The sequence below is a fragment of the Anoplophora glabripennis genome, unplaced genomic scaffold (assembly GCF_000390285.2).
Source record: "Anoplophora glabripennis isolate ALB-LARVAE unplaced genomic scaffold, Agla_2.0 scaffold483, whole genome shotgun sequence".
NCBI lineage: Eukaryota > Metazoa > Arthropoda > Insecta > Coleoptera > Cerambycidae > Anoplophora > Anoplophora glabripennis.
Window position 1 is genome coordinate 134618 of NW_019417794.1, and position 17535 is coordinate 152152.

A 17535-nucleotide genomic window follows, 5' to 3' on the forward strand; every position below is an offset into this window, starting at 1 on the left:
TATATAAAAACCCATAAACAGTTTTTAATAATATATTCAAAAAGTGTCTTTTACTACACATTAAATCCCTCGAAAAACTGCTTTTTTCACATATTTTAAAATTTCTTAATGTTTGAAGTGTGTCCGCAAAACGACACTTAAATTCTGTAGTTTTTTTTTTTATCAACGAATGATTTTTTAGTTAGATACATTCTTTTCTATGTATACAGAACGTATAGAGATAGATTGTTCCAATTTTTTATGCAAAATAGTCGTTTTTTTAATATAAATCCGAAATGACCGAAATGACGACATCCATAATCCATAAATCATCAGAACTAATTTCCATCAACTCAAAATTACTTTCTTACCGACTTTTGTCCATAAATTTTGACGCTTGTCCTCAAATCTAACAAACAATGCATTTATTTACTTATTATAATATTTACTTTTGTTGTCCTATTAAAACAGTTGAACTGAAAATTTTTTTCTTTTTATGTTACGTGTTCAGAGATCTGACGGCGTCGACCGCGCTACTCTCTAGGAGCTGGCTTACCTAAGGTTCACTAAAGCTGTAGACAATGTCAAAAATTAGACGCACTCCCTCGAAACGAATGGTTAGATGGTAGCCTAGCTCTCTCTATATATCTATCCTTAAAATATTTTTCAAGAAATGTTGCACTTCTTTCTTCAGAGGTTATTATGTTTAAAAATGTATTAAACAGCGTCGATTTAGTTTTTTGTAGCTCTTTAAGAAAATTTTTCGAAAATATGATAAAAACGACCATTTTTCAGTGTATAATTAAAAATTAAACTAATGTTTTTAATTTATACGTATACGTATATGTACGTCACTTTTATTAATTTATTTTGTAACTAAATTGTATACAGGGTGTAAAAAAATGTTGGAAGTCTGTCAGAACGTAGTACATGGGCATTTGTATAAAACCTATCCAAGATAGCGTCCAAATCAAGAAATTTAATTCAGACAAAATTTATAATGGTGCTTAACAAACACTCTTGCGAGGTTTTGAAAATCAATTCATCTATCTCTACTAGATCTACTTGAAAGTACCATTAAAAATTAAATATAAACTGAATTTCCAACATAATACTGACTTCACCCACTGCTTCACAAAGCTCAGTGGATTTCAGCCTTTATTAAATAAATCATTAGCCCAAGTTTCGTCACTACGCTTCAAACATCTTCAGAGACACCGTAGATATTTGCCAACATTTCTATTCCACCATGTATAAGTTTTGTTATGTGGAGTTGTTTCCGGTTTAGTTATTATTTTTTACAAATAAATGCAATAAATATTAGATTTTTTATCATTTAACTGAATCTGTTCGACGATGATTTAGTTTTTTTCTTACTTAAGCACTGATTAAAGCATGCCTGTACATTTCCATTAAAATATTATAATTTTGGTTGTATAACAAAAGAAACTACATTTCAATTTTAGTAAAAGGAGAGTTTAGAGACGATAAGGAATCATTCACTGAATATTTTTTTATAAACTGATAAAATCTAACACAGAAATAATACAAAGCAATGGCTTTTTGGGAGACCTATCTGGTTCTACTTTAGAAATAATTGTAAATACCTACAAATTAATTGAAAGACAAGTCCTTGTATTCTGATAAGCTCAATATCATAATAGGAATAATTCTATACATATTTAATATGAATTGAATGCTTGTGATCATTAGGCTTAAACGGTCTGTGAATCTTATTTTATTACGAATGATAGACTGATACGTTTTAAGATTATATTCCTTATCATTATACCAAAGATTTTATAATTTTATTTAAACGAGATGAATGCATGTAGCTGCTGATAAAAAATTTTTAACATTACGACATTATTCAGCAATATTGAGCCCTACGTTGAATAGTGTACTAATGTGAAACATGAAATTATGTGTTACAAACCGTCATAGATATGTATTAACAATATTAACGCCATTTACCTATTTATTCATTCTTCAGGAATGCGCTGAATTTTGGAAAGTTTTCAAAAGGTTTGAACCTTAAAATTTAGCATTAATGATTTTCTAATAGCAAATTTTGTTTGTTGGATTTTCAAAGTATATATTTAAATTCTTTTGTTCATTTTAAATCTGTAAAGTTTAACGAAATGTCCTTCGTTAAAAAAATGTAATTTTGATAAGTATCTCATACAAGCTATTTTAATAATTTAACCAGTTTTGTATCTCCAATAATAATATAGTTAGCAATAATGCACACGTTGCATAATGCAAACGTTTTAGAAACTCAAAGAAACTGATTTGAAGTAAGTGTGAGAAGTGAAACTGAAAAGCTGAAAAAAACTCAAATGATCAAATAGTCTTAAAGGATCATAAGGAAATCCTCATCTCTTACTTCAAATTAGGTCAGGAGTGATATAATTTCAAATGAAAATTAATAGATCTCTTAAATAAGATTCTAGACATTTTATTCTAGAGGTATTTTGGATATGTCGTTGGTCACGAGTACAGACTTTTTCTGTTCATAAGTCGTAAATCGTTAATTTTATATATGTCCCACCAGGAAACAGCATTCTATAGTGGCCAAGAAACTTGAAAAAATTAACTCACTAGTGGGACAACATAATGAAAATATTTATAAACTTCTTGTACCTGTATTTATATCAAAAGTTCACATCAACTTTTCTAAATTTCTATTCTTTCTTGTACTTTTGAAGTCCATTCATTTTTTTAAGGAAAAAATGTAAAAAATATTAATGTCTCAACCATGAACAGAAAAATTCAGAAATTCACAGTTTCGAGGATTATATGTTACTCATGTTAATGCCACTGGTGTTAGTAAATAAAATAATTTTTAATTATTTTCTACAAGTATCCTATACAGATTACCTTACTTTCAATGGGATACACCATTATAGTGAAAGAATTGTGAAAAAACTCTGTTGATGGTATTCGCATCTAGAAAATTATTTTTGGTATCCTAAATTCAAGTTAAATTCAATACATATTTATGGCGGTATTAAATGTTGTAATATTGTACTATAAAATTGATATTTCTTAAGTAACGATAAAATTATCTAAAACCTAAGTAATTGCTAATGAAATAAATTTAACTGTAACAAATAATGTACCTGTATTCTAATTAGTGTTTTCAATGAAGCTCTTAATAAAGAATGTTGAATATGGCTCTGTGTTTTTTTTAATAGCATTTGAAAGAGAAACCAGCAAGCGAAAGATTGCAAAGCTATTCAACTTGTCCGTCATAATCCAGGTAATGGAGGAGTAAAAAGGGGGGCTTACTTCGAAAAAAAAATAAAGGGGCTTTTAAACTCGAGAGTGTAGCACAGTTTCGCACCCCAAATAACATCTTTATGCAGTGAAAAATAATTATTACAAAAATTACAAAAGGTTAAATTCTGTGTAACTTTCGTTTTAAACTATTTTTTTTAGACAAATAGTTTTCAAATTACAACAAGATAAAGTGGAATGTATGCATAAACGCGAGTTATCAATCCTGACAATAGCTGACTTTGCAACCCTTACAGTTTCATTGTTCTGCTAAACTTATAAATATGGGTCAAGTTCATTGTTTAACCAGTTATTGTCTAGAGGTAATACAGAGCTCATACTTTTGAGATTATTGTATTCATTTTGACTTTAATTCATCGATACTTTTGTGAAAGTTTTTAAATAAAAAGAAATTTTGTTTAAAAAAAAAACTTTAAAATTAAAACACCGCATACTACAACCACACATGATTGGTCTGCAGATATTCCAGTTTCGAAAATATTTAAAAAACCTGGATTGATACATACTCACTATGTATTCAAATTTAGTGATGCCTATGATGGACTAATAGGCCTAGACCAGGGGTCGGCAAGTAATTTTAGGTGGGGTCCGGATACTTTTGAAAATTTTTAACGAGGTCCAGAAAATAATTCATATTTCTTATTTTTTTATTTTAATTTGGACTCAAATTTAATTTGCTTACTAACCATTAAGAACTCACACACTCACACAATTGTAAAATGCTAGAAAAAATGATAAGATTGACACTTAAAAGTAAAAGACATTTTTTAAATAATTTATTTGAGTAATTTATACTTTCAAAAAATTTTTGGCGGTCCAGTATTTTACCTTTCGCGGTCCGGACCTGGACCGCGGTCCGCGAGTTGCCGACCCTTGGCCTAGACCTTCTTCAAAAAATCGGAGCTATCCTCGATTTCAGAAACGGATATCTAATTACAGACAGTATAAAAATTCCTTTATTTATTGAAGGAAAAACACTAATTCACCCTGACACCGACAATTATAAGAAAGAAAAGAAAAATATATATATATCATCCCACCAAGAACTGAAATTATAGCAAAGGTACCAGTAATGAAAGAAAGCGGAGAAGCAATAATAAATTCCATAGTCCTTAAAGACAAAATAGAAATACCTGCTGGAATAGTAAATATTGAAAACAGAACACTATAGATGCTAAATATTATGTACAATAACATATTATTTTCCACAGTCATGAAAATGGGGGGAAGATTGTTTACAGGGTGGTTAATTGTACAATTTTTACGTAAATTCACGTTTTTCGCTTATAATTTTTTTCCGTCCATTTCCACGAGAAAACAGTAAAGTACTTTTTTTCGTCTTTAAAAGACCTACAAAACTAGCCCAAAAGCGTAAAAAAAATATTGATTAGATCAAAAGTTCAATCAGAGGAAGTTTATTTATGACTTTTGAATTAAACATTTATAAACTGCGTTATTATCACCAGAACTTTTTGGCATCGCATCCTATCATTCCTTATCACTGTCTAATAACTCACATGAAATCTGGAATCGGTAAGTTGAATAGTTTACAAGTTAAGACCTAATAAGCGAAAAATGTGAATTTATGTAAAAATTATACAATTAACCACCCTGTAGACAATCTTCCCCCCATTTTTTTGACTGTGGAAACTAATATGTTTTTGTACATAATATTTAGCATCTATAGTGATAAATTCAGCTTGTCGAAACAAAAAGTCGCGTCCAACTCTATATTTCCTGGACTAGAAATACATACATACACAGATACACAGATAACAGTTTCCCTTCCGTATGAGCTGGGATTAGGCCAACTCAGGAAACCACAACAAAAGACTCAACGTTTACTCTGCCTCGTGGTGGTTTTGATACGAATACAATTCGTTATTAATAGATAAGTTGTCCATAAAATTAATAAAAATATCATGCGAAACGAGCGCGGTTGTGCAATTTTAATTAATACATTTCAATTTACTTGAGTATAATTTAAAAACAATTTGTCTAAGAAAAAACATTTTCAAACAAAAAAGTTATAGAGAATTGAATAGTCTATAATTTTGTTAAAAACCACTGCTGACATCGGTATAGTGGTTGTAAACTTAATACAAGAAAAGAATAAGTCAAAGTTCTGTTGAAATTTTCCGCATTATTTTCAGAATATTAAAATACATATACGATACTCATCGACTGGGAAATAAATTACTTTTTTTTATTTTTCGCCAACATTGATTTATTTTAATAAGAAATAACACTGAAAATGCATAGAACGATACACTTCTCTAGAAAGACGCCTTTGTAACTTCAAAAACACAGTATACACTGCAAGCTGCAATTGTGAACGCCACGCCACTAATGTCTTTCTACCTCGTGTGTCGAATGCGGTTAATTCCAAAAAAGTGACATAGGAGTCTTCTTGGAATTATATCTCAACAAATATCGTACGGCCTATATGTAATTTGGAATGCGAACCTGTGCTAAACTGTCAAGTTTCAAAATTTCCTTATTTTTTACGGGTAAAATTTGCCATGCCTGGATTATCGTCACTCTCTCGGACATCAACCTGCTGCTTCTCAAATAATAGGTATCTTTAGGCTCCTCGATCCCTCGCTCGTCGATATCTACCTATATTTGCCTCTGACTAATATAAAAATTCTCGATACAAGTATAAAAATTTTAAAATAGAACAATTGGTAACAAAAATAACATTTTATTTAGCCTTTAAAATGGTAAAATTATAAATAAAAATAATTAAGATCCAGAATTTTCAATTCCAGTAAATTTCATTGATGTATCCCATACTTTCTTGCAAAGTTCCTTGCTATGGGTCTGTAAAGGTTGTACAAATTTTATGCAATCGATAAAAAATTGTCCTGAAACATTTTCGATCTCCTTTGCACAAGCCAGATAGATTGTCGTTTGAGCTGCTTCCTCACAACTCTAAAAATACAAGATAATAAGCATCAAAAAATTATAATCCGTGCAACTAATTACCAAAATGATGTAAACGGAATCACATTTAACTGTTCAGTACATGAAATGTAGCAAAGTACATGAAATGTAGCAAAACGTACAGTTTGCTACATTTCATGTATATGTGTCTAAAGAACTTTTTGTTTGAGATACATCACGTTCAAAGTTATTAAAAACATTCAGGAATCTGGAATTGTGGGATGCATTTACGCCTCATTGAGTCCCTTGTACAAATAAATGTATTATTATGCTTACAATCGAGATTATTTAGTTAGCAAATTATAAATTAAAATTTGATAGCAAATAGTTTCAAATAACTTGAAAGTAAACAAAAATTTTAAGCAAAAATTTCTAAACAATCAAATTCTAACGTTACATAAGAAATTTAAATAGAAATTAGGCCAGGAAATAAGCTGGGAAATGACCATTTCGCGACTTTTTGTTTCGGCAAGCTGAATTTATCACTATGGATGATAAATATTATGTACAATAACATATTAGTTTCCACAAATGGGGGGAAGATGGGTGGTTAATTGTATAATTTTTCGCTTATAACTTTTTTCCGTTCATTTCCACGAGAAACAGTAAAATACTTTTTTTTCGTTTTAAAAAGACCTACAAAACTAGCCCTCGAGCGTCAAAAAATATTCATTAGATCAAAAGTTATAAACAGAAGAAGTTTATTTATGACTTTTGAATTAAACATTTATAAACTACGTTATTATTACTAGTACGTTTTGGCATTGCATCCTCTCATTCCTTATCACTGTCTAATAATTCACACGAAATCTGGAATCGGTAAGTTATGGCCTTATAAACAAATTAACTAATTATTATTAGTCTGGAGGATCTTCCACATTCGCACTGATTTTTTTCAAGGTAGATTTCATAATAATACGTTGAAATCTATCATTTTTTTTAATTTCAAATATGCAACCTGGAAATTTTTTTTATTTTTAGCCTTAGCTGCAAAATGAAATATACAACGCACGAGTGTGATATAGTTATATATTATTACATATTCGAAAAGCTTATGAAAAGTGCTTTAAGTTAAAAAAAAAAAGATCGTTAAACAAATTAGGTTGGCAGCGGCAAAAAAAATACTGTCATAACCGGCAACCCGAGTACTTTCCCAGGTAAAAATATTTTTTTTGTGGAAGGATGTTAAATGCATAAGAAATATTTTCAAAAGTCAGTGGGTCGCTTGATTTTCGGCGAGCCGTGGCGCGGCGGAAGGGTGGGGGAAACGAACGACAGCAAGTCCGAAGAAAATGACGATAATATTCATAGTTCTGCCATTAAATAAGGGAAATTCGCTTGAAAATAATATATTTGACAGTCTGTAACTCCGTTGTTTTTCAACGAATCTTGACGAATTTTTTTTAACTTAAAGCTCTTTTCATAAGCTTTCCGAATATGTAATAATATATAACTATATCACGCTCGTGCGTCATATATTTCATTTTGGAACTAAGACTAAAAAATAAAAAAAATTCCTGGTTGCAAATTTGAAATTAAAAAAAAAAGATGATAGATTTCAATGTATTATTATGAAACCTACCATGAAAAAAATCAGTGCGATTGTAGAAGATCCTCGGGATCGTCCAGACCAGCGGTCTTCAAACTTTTACGACGTGCGGAACCCCGCCAACATTTTGATTTTTTTGAGGAACCCCTACGCCTAAAAAAAAAATTTCGAACACATTTTTTACTGATTATTTAATATATTTATAAATATGTACTACGATTAATAAAATAAATATTCCACTAAGTAAAAATTAAAGGAAGACTTTAAAGTAAATATTTATTGAGTAATTAAAAAAGAGTAAATATAATCAGACTGGGATGTATTTGAATATTTTTACGTAATACATTAAAATTAGGTGCTATTGTCGTAAGTTGCAATCGCATTTCAAATTTTGTACTTTGTTTTTGTCGCTATGTACGTGGACAATGATTTTTCGCATAGGTACGTAGTTGCAAAAGGCATGCATTGCCTGGTCAGCAATTGCATAAATAGATAAAGCTCTTATAGTAACTTATACGCGTGTACTTATAAAAATAAAAAGTTTTAAGAGTATATTTTTTTTTGAATTTTGTAATTATCGATAATAAAATTTAAAATTTTTGACGGAATTTTTGAGTCGCGGAACCCCCAGAGAGGTTGTGCGGAACCCCAGGGTTCCGCGGAGCACAGTTTGAATACCGCTGGTCCAGACTAATAATTAGTTAATTTGTTTATAAGGCCATAACTTGTAAACGATTCAACTTATCGATTCCGGATTTCATGCGAATTATTAGACAGTGATAAGGAATGAGAGGATACGATGCCAAAACGTTCTGGTAATAACAACGCAGTTTATAAATGTTTAATTCAAAAGTCATAAATAAACTTCTTCTGTTTATAACTTTTGATTTAATTAATATTTTTAGACGCTCGATGGCTAGTTTTGAAGGTCTTTTGAAGACGAAAAAAAGTACTTTACTGTTTTCTCGTGGAAATGAACGGAAAAAAGTTATAAGCGAAAAACGTGAATTTACGTAAAAATTATACATTTAACCACCCTGTAAACAATCTTCCACCCATTTTTATGACTGTGGAAACTAACATGTTATTGTACATAATATTTAGCATCTATAGTGAAAAATTCAGCTTGCCGAAATAAAAAGTCGCGTCCAACTCCATATTTCCTGGACTAAAATGTATGAACACGTTTTTTCGGTTAGATAACGATATTTTTCCAATTTTAACAATCTTCACAGTTTTTAATCGGAATTTTCTTTACGATGTTAATCCATCATTAAAATTCGGCCAGGATTTTAATTACACTGTATATAGTTTATTTAAAAAAAACTTCGCCTTTAACTCTATGAACTAAATCTTTCGCCGAGACAGATTAATTTTTACTTTGAAGGGGACGCATTTTAGCATCAATCTGACGTCACATTATTTCTCCACCCCTGACTACGTAAGCACCTTAATTTCCGCCTATATACAAAAATCTATAGAGTAAATCGTTTAAAAGAAAATAAAACAATTCTTATTTTTTTTCATACCTCACGCATTGAGCAAATTTACTACAATAACTACTGTGCCAATGGCATATCAAATATTTTAAAGGATATCCAAGTTACTAAACACTAACAGAAAAAACCATGTGGGGAAAAAGTATTTATAAATATGTACAGAAAGCAGTGAAAAAACAGAAAAAGAAATAACTTGCGGCTACTAAGATTCCTGGACTCTGATTTAGCTGCACCACCGTTGTTGTCCACTAGATGGAGGAAAGAGGCTTTTTTTCTCGGTCAAAGGGTTGCTCTCGAAGTCCAATAATTGCTATAGGTACAATGTTTCAATCGACGGTCCAATAGTCCACATAAAAAGTACTCCCACTGGAAACGGTTCCTGTGTTTGTTTGCAGTCTTCAGTGCGGTAGAGAATCTTTACCACAAAAATTGAAGGTATGACTTGACTTGAACTCGTCCAAAATACCCCAGAGCGTTAAATATAATTACAACCTAATTTAAAATTGGTAATTAAAGTATGACGCAAACTAGACCCATAACTATAAGTAGTACAATTGTATTCTTTAATTTTATTACTAGTAAAACATTACTGTAAATTACCAGTTTTTGAAATCAACATGGCAACGTCACACAACAATAACAACTTAATCAAAAATAGGTAGTAAAAACAAGTTAATTATCCGAACAAATCATCAATGAAACAACAATAATGTGAAACCTATACAGCTTGTCCCACTAGTGCGGGAAAGTCCAATATCTATGTTAAAATGAGGCATATATGGATTTTTCTTTTTACTGTGTTGCCACATTTCTCGGCATGTACAAATTAAAAATATATTCAACTATACAGGGTGTTCCACTTTTCCTGGATAGACACCAACTTTGGTTTTTTAAATGGAAACACCCATTTTTTTATATTTTTTTCGGATTCTACATAAAAAATAAAGGGTACTTTGTGTAGAATAGTTCTATTCAAATATTCACAGTTTTTGAGATATCTCGCTCGAAAGATTTTTCTAGTCGATATTGGTTGCTTACATTTTCTGATACTGACAGGTTATACTAATAGCTACTAAGCCCATTTTTTTATCAAATATTTAGTAAGGATGACTCTTCCGAATCATGCTCCAAAAACTGGCCTGCGTTATACAGGGTGACCAAAATATCATGTCAAAATTGCCAATTGAAAAATTGAAAAATCTCGATTTTTTTAAATGCAACGCCCTGTATATTTTCATACCATGAGATGCAGAATTAAATTCTCTACAACTTTGCTATACCTGCTCCTATACCAAAATTCATTAGTTTTTCATGAAATCTCATTTCTATGAAAAAATGCGAAGTTTACAAATAGCTTATATGTAAAATAACGTAGTAGGCTCCTGTCAAAGGATAATCTGGAAAATTTTCGATTCACATAAGGTTTAATAGAAAAGCGACAGTAATAATTGTGAAATGAATTACTCTAAAGAAGAATTAGTAAATAAATAATAGAATAATTAGTAAAACTCATGGTAACTGTTTATTGGCAAGTCGTATTTACCAAGCTAATAATCCAGATTTACAAAGATATCCTCGTACAAAGTGTTTTGTAAAACTGAAGGAGAGGTTTGAAAGAACGGCAAATGCAAATTATGAGAAGACAACAAGAACACACGCATGTGGTAATCAGGATAGTCAAATTGACATTTTGGAATGTGCAGTCCAAAATCCATCTACAAGTGTCAGAGAAATTAGTGATGAAATTAGTATTTCCAAAAGTGTGGTTAATAGAACGTTAAAGAAAAACAACTTCCACCCCTATCATTCTGAGCATCACCAATTCTTAACACAGCAAGATTTTCAGAAGCGAGTACAGTTTTGTGAGTGGGCAACTATAAAGCTACAACAAGATGAAATTTTTTTTCCAAAGGTGTTATTTACTGACGAGTCATCCTTTGCCAATACTGGTCGAAAGAGTCGACATAATTATCACCATTACGCCGATCATAATCCCAAATTAATAAGACAAGACGATCATCAACAGCGCTTTAAAGTCAACGTTTGGGCGGGAATATGCGGAGAATATGTCATTGGACCACATTTTCTTGAAGGAAACTTAACTGATAATGGGTATTTGCAATTTTTACAAAACGACTTGTTCCAATTGCAGTGACATATTCCTCCGGATGACTTAAACAATCAGTGGTTCCAACATGATGGTGCCCCTGCACATTCCACACTGGCGGTAAGTTTTCTCATTATGTAAGTTATGTAAATTCATAGAAAAACTGTGTCAGGTTAGAGAATACTTAAATGATTTGTATCCAGATAAGTGGATAGGTATCCAATTCCATGGCCTCCCCGATCCCCAGACCTGTCTTGTCTTGATTTTTTTTATGGGGCTATATAAAAACAGGGTGTATGAAACTCCTCCGACAGATGTAGAAGATTTACGGGCAAAGATAATGTAACACCTGGTATACCTAGAGAAAAAAAGTGCTTACTCCACGAAAGGCTAGAGCGGGATACGCGAGAGACCAGAGGAAGTCGGGCGTCGGGCGTCGTAAAGAGAAGAGACCGGTTGAGTACGAGCAGCGCGAGAGACTAAAAATCATCTTTTTCTTTACTCTTGGCTAGGTAATTAAGGTATAGTGAATTTTATTAATTGATGTTGACGTGAATTAAAATAAATCATTTAAACGGTATAATCGAATAGTGTATGTAAGTCCAAGGAAGGGTAAGACATATCAAAAATTCTCTCTAGGGTACCAAAGGTTACAACCTACTCCCAGGACCGAACGAAGAAGTAACGAAATTTTGTTTGTTTTATAGGAATTGTTTCTTTGTTGTTTATTTTGTTTGTTTCTTTGTGACAGCATAATTTATTAAAAGTATCATTTGAATTAGCGGTGTTTATATTGGAGCTCAATCCCAAACTTTTATGGCTACGACATCCACCCTCCGAAGAGCGACGATTTCTCCGGCAGACTACCAGCTGTGGTGGTGGCAGCTACCTCCTCTCACAAAGAGGGTTTGAATAGAATACACCGCTCAGACACCAAATAGGGTGATCGTTACAATGTTGGCAGCTAAGGGGATTTGAGGTCTAATAAATAAATTTATTAAATGTTATTCACAATTCTGATTAAGCACAGATTAGGTTGTTACATTTTATTTTATTTTTACAGGTAGGTATTGATATAATTTATGATTTTTATGTTGATTATTCTAGCGTATTTTATTTTACAATTTTTTATTCTGTTTTGAAAGATTTTGTTGGGAGATTGTCTAATTTATAGAAAATTGTTGAGTTGAAAAATATATAGGCAAAATGACAGATCCAGTTCCAACTAGTTCAGATTTTAATAGCGAAAATTCCGCTTCAACTGTTAAAACACAAAAAGTTAGTTTAGGAATGATCGCAAATACAGTAGAACCATTTTCAGGTAAATTTAATGTTAGAAGATATTTCGAAAAAATCGAACAGCGAGCAAAATTAGATGATTGGGACGAAAAAACTACTTTAAATATTATTAAATTTAAATTGATCGGAGATGCTTATAACTTTTTTAGGACAGATGCTACGCTAGATCAATTAAACTACACGGAATTTAAAGATAAATTTGTTAAACGATTTTCACCTATTATTATTCCGGGACAGGCTCTAAATAATTTAAGTAAATGGCATGATTAAACGAATTTATGCTCCGACCGCAAAATTCAAATACAACAATGATGTATGTTGACGAAACGCGCGAAAATATAAAGTGTTATAAATGTGGCAAACCAGGCCATTTTGCACGAAATTGTCAGGCAGATAATGTAAGTTTTAGGGATTTTAGTAATAGAAATCACTCGTTTAATAATAATAACAGTCGAGAAAATTTCTACCAAAATAATCGTTACAGTATTAATAATAATCAGCCGAATGTGCAATTTAGAAATGATAACTTTCATTCTAGTAATAATAATAACAGTCGAGAAAATTACTGCCAAAATAATCGTTATAGTACTAATAATTAGCCGAATGTGCAATTTAGAAATGATAACTTTCATTCTAATAATAATAATAATAACAGTCGAGAAAATTTCTACCAAAATAATCGTTACAGTACTAATAATCAGTCGAATGTGCAATTTAGAAATGATAACTTTCATTCTAATAATGATCGTAGGAGAAATTTGACACGATCGTTACAGTACTAATAATTAGCCGAATGTGCAATTTAGAAATGATAACTTTCATTCTAATAATGATCGTAGGAGAAATTTGACACGGGATGAACCGCAGTTTACGCGTGATAGGAACCGCCATTATTCCATGGCTAGAAATTGGCCTCAATGATTTGGGATCGAGGGGGATTATCCCTCTTTAACCTGTCTCATCTCGTGTAGGCCTGGACAGCCTTCGTAGGTGGGCCCCATCCGTCGTCTACCCCGACCGCAAATGCGGCCGGTGTAGGCGCTTTGTGGGACCTCCTTTTGTCCTGGCTGGGCCTCGCCGGCTAGGGCCCTTTCTTCTGGCGCTCTTCTTGCTCATAGGAACCAAAGCTTCTCTTTCAATAGACCAATCGATCGTAATACGGGAGCGATTCCACGCCAAACTACGACTTTTAATCAGAATAATGTAACACGGCCGTCTTTAAACTCCCATCACGTTTCACCTACAGTAGCTCAGGAGGAAACGTGGGATTAAAAAGTAGTGATAGAAATATATACCCCCCTAGAAAAATTTTCCAAATTCCACAGATCCATTTTAATACTATTGATTCACCAGGATACATCCAAATTTCAATTAACGGAGTTACATTAAACTTTTTAGTGGACACAGGTTCTGCCGTATCAATTATAAAAAATAATTATATTAAGAAAAGTTGGGTTATAATGGAACAAACAGATATTACTTTAACTAGCGCCACAGGTCATGTTATTCCGATTTTAGGCACGGTTAATGTTAACTTTGCTTATAATAATTTTTCGTTAGATGATTTGCAATTAATAGTATGTAAAGGCCAAGTTCCACTAGGTGTTGCAGGAATTTTAGGCAGAGACTTCTGTATAAGAAGTCAAGTAAACATCTGTTATAACCGAATAATTTTAAAAATATGGGGTATAGATATACCATTGCTATCATTGCATGCATTAAGAGGTACAGATATTTATGACGAACACAGCGAACGAAAATTAGTACGGGACAACGAGCGTGAATGTGAACCAATTGATTTGACGACGATAGATCTTAGAAATAAAAACATGACAGGTCGATTACCGGAAAATATAGTTAACTCGGCTCAGGCTCCAGAGAAGAAGAGTGCGGGAAGTAACTTTGTAGAAACGGAAATTGAGGAAATAGAAACGAGTTTTAACAAAATTAATCATGCTTGGACTCCAAGTAAGCGAAGTATGAGTTATAATAATAATAAAATTTTTGATAGAGTTCAGACGCTACAGCCGGAGAACTTTGACGAAAATAATTTAGCGCGACACGCGTATAAGGAAAATATTAATGAAGCGAGAATATCGAATGAAAATACAGAGGTTAGATGTCATGGAGATAATAATGAGAATACGAACAAGAATTATGTAAGTGAAATAATTGAATTTGATAATGATTTAATGATTGATGATGGAATATATAATTCTAATGAGGTTACAATAATTCCGGAGGGAAGCACTGATATTAGTAGAAATAGAAAATTAAAGATAGGTACTAGTACATATAGGTATAAGATAGAGGAAAATTGCGGAGATTGCGGTGAATTTGAATGTAAAAATATGAGCAACGACTGTAGTAAATTGCCAGAATTAAAATTGCGCGAACAAACTACCATTCTTAGAAAGGACTTAACTTAACGGTTGATAAGAATTATGAAAAGAGTCATATGAGGAAAACGGATTTAAGATATATCAATAACCATGGTACTGCTGAGTCTTTAAAGGCATAAAGTATGCCCTACGCTGGTGATAAAGCACAAAGTCTCACCGGGAGAAAACCAAAGTATGAAGATTTAGATAAGAATAATACCGAGAACAATACCTGTATTGAGTGTAACGCGATATTAGTTGAGAATATAGAGATACCACCGCGGGTCGAAATGAACTGTGAAATAAAATTAACGAGAAACTTTGATTGTGATTCAGTATTAATAGAACCTACAAATTTGAATACACAGGGCGTCTATACAGTGTGCACTTTAATAAATCCAACTAACTCGATAGTCCGCGTAGTAAATGTTAACGAATTTCCTGTTCAGTTAAAGAAAAATTGTGTTGTGGGAACAGTAAAACCATATCATATGGAAACTCAGTCACCACACAAAAATAAAAACCTCATTGATCTTTATAAAATTGATGTTACTGATTATGATTGGATAAATGAAGAATTTGATTTTTCCCATTTGGATGAAAATACTAGAAATTTATTATGTGAATTTATCTGTAAATACAAACAAGCGTTCGATCCAGGTAGTAAAATATTATCAAGCACGAATAAAGTCAAACATCATATTGTATTAGACGAAAATACTTTGCCTATTTCAAAACGACCTTATAGAGTACCGTATCATCAAAGAGAAACTTTGCGAAAGGAAATTGACAGACTATTAGAATCGGGTATTATAAGACACTCGCAATCAGCTTGGAGTGCTCCAATAGTTTTAATAATTAAGAAAAGTGAAGATGGAACAAATAAAATTAGAATGTGTATTGATTGTAGAGCTTTGAATGAAGTAACTAAACGCGATTATTATCCCTTACCTAACATAAACGAGACTTTAGAACTTTTCGGCAAATCTACGTTATTTAGTATTTTTGACGTTAATAACGCATATCATCAAATTCCCTTAACAGATGAAGCAATCGAATTATCAGCTTTCAGCTCACTTGATGGATATTTTGAGTATACTAGAATGCCGTTCGGGTTAATAAATGCACCAGCGGACAGCGACTTTTCAACGATTCGTTAATTCTATGTTAGCAGGACTTACAAACGAAATGTGCATGGTATATTTAGATGATATTATAGTATTTAATCGGACAGGACCCATTGATCATATTAAAAAGTTAGCACTCATTTTTGAACGTTTAATTGATGCTAATATAACATTAAAACCGAGTAAATGCAAATTTCTATTGAGAGAGGTAAAATATTTGGGCCACATTGTTTCGCAAGATGGAATTAAACCAGACCCACAGAAAATTGAATGCGTAAAGTCATTCCCAGTACCAAAAGATGTAAAAGACGTGCGAGCATTTTTAGGTTTACTTGGATGGTATCGTAGATTTATCAAAGATTTTGCAGACATTGCATTTCCCTTAATTAATTTAACAAAAAAGGACATAAAATTCGAAATTACCCCAGAAGTTTTAAAAGCAATAGATATACTAAAAACTGCAGTCACATCTGAATCCATATTAATTTATCCAGATTTTAGTCAACCGTTTATTTTGGCAACCGATGCTAGTGGTGTAGGAGCGGGAGCCATTTTAAGTCAATTAAGGGACGGATTTGAAAAACCTATTAAACCTATTGCTTTCGCTAGTAGAAAATTTAATAAAGCTGAAAAAAATTACACTGTTTCCGAGCAAGAATTAGCTGCAGTATTATTTGGTGTTAAACAATTTAAATGGTTATTGTATTAAAAAAGATTTACGATTATTACAGATCACATACCGTTGAAATGGCTATTAAATTTGAAAGATCCAACTTCGCGTCTAGCTAGATGGGCGTTACTTTTAAGCGAATATGATTTCGAAATTATACATAGGCCAGGTAGGAAGCATGGGAACGTTGACGCTCTAAGTAGAATTTATAATGTAACTAATTCAAAAAATTTAATAGAATTTAAGGAAGTTATCGAACATATGAATAAAATTAAATGTGTTAATTCGAATGTAAAAGAAATAAAAGGTGACCTTTTTAACTGTCCAGAGCATTTTTCAGTAGCTCACTGTGTATCAAAAGATTTTAGAATGAGTAAAGGTATTGCCGTGGAATTTAAACAGAGATTTGGTTGTGTACAAGAACTTATTGGGCAAAATAAAAATGTTGGAGAAGTAGCTGCACTTATTTTTCCAGAAAGAAATATTTACTATTTAGTTACAAAATGTCAGTATTATGAAAAACCTTCCTACCAAAACGTATTAAACGCGCTGTATAATTTGAAAGATAGTTGTTTGCGCAATAATGATAAATATTTAGGCATGCCAAAAATTACGTGTGGGTGCGATAAATTATCTTGGGACATATTTCCAAATTGATTAATTTTGTTTTTAAAGATA

General features: G+C 31.9%; 1 protein-coding gene across 1 annotated transcript in view; it reads right to left on the reverse strand.

Moving 5' to 3' along the window:
* Positions 1–5967: 5967 nt before the first annotated feature.
* The window catches only part of LOC108910844 (retinol dehydrogenase 13-like), a 39615-nt gene continuing 28047 nt past the window's right edge, over positions 5968–17535 (reverse strand). The window contains exon 4 of the mRNA XM_018715588.1: positions 5968–6213. Within this exon, the coding sequence (XP_018571104.1) occupies positions 6025–6213 (189 nt within the window). The 3' untranslated portion in view covers positions 5968–6024. The remainder of the gene's footprint in view (positions 6214–17535) is intronic.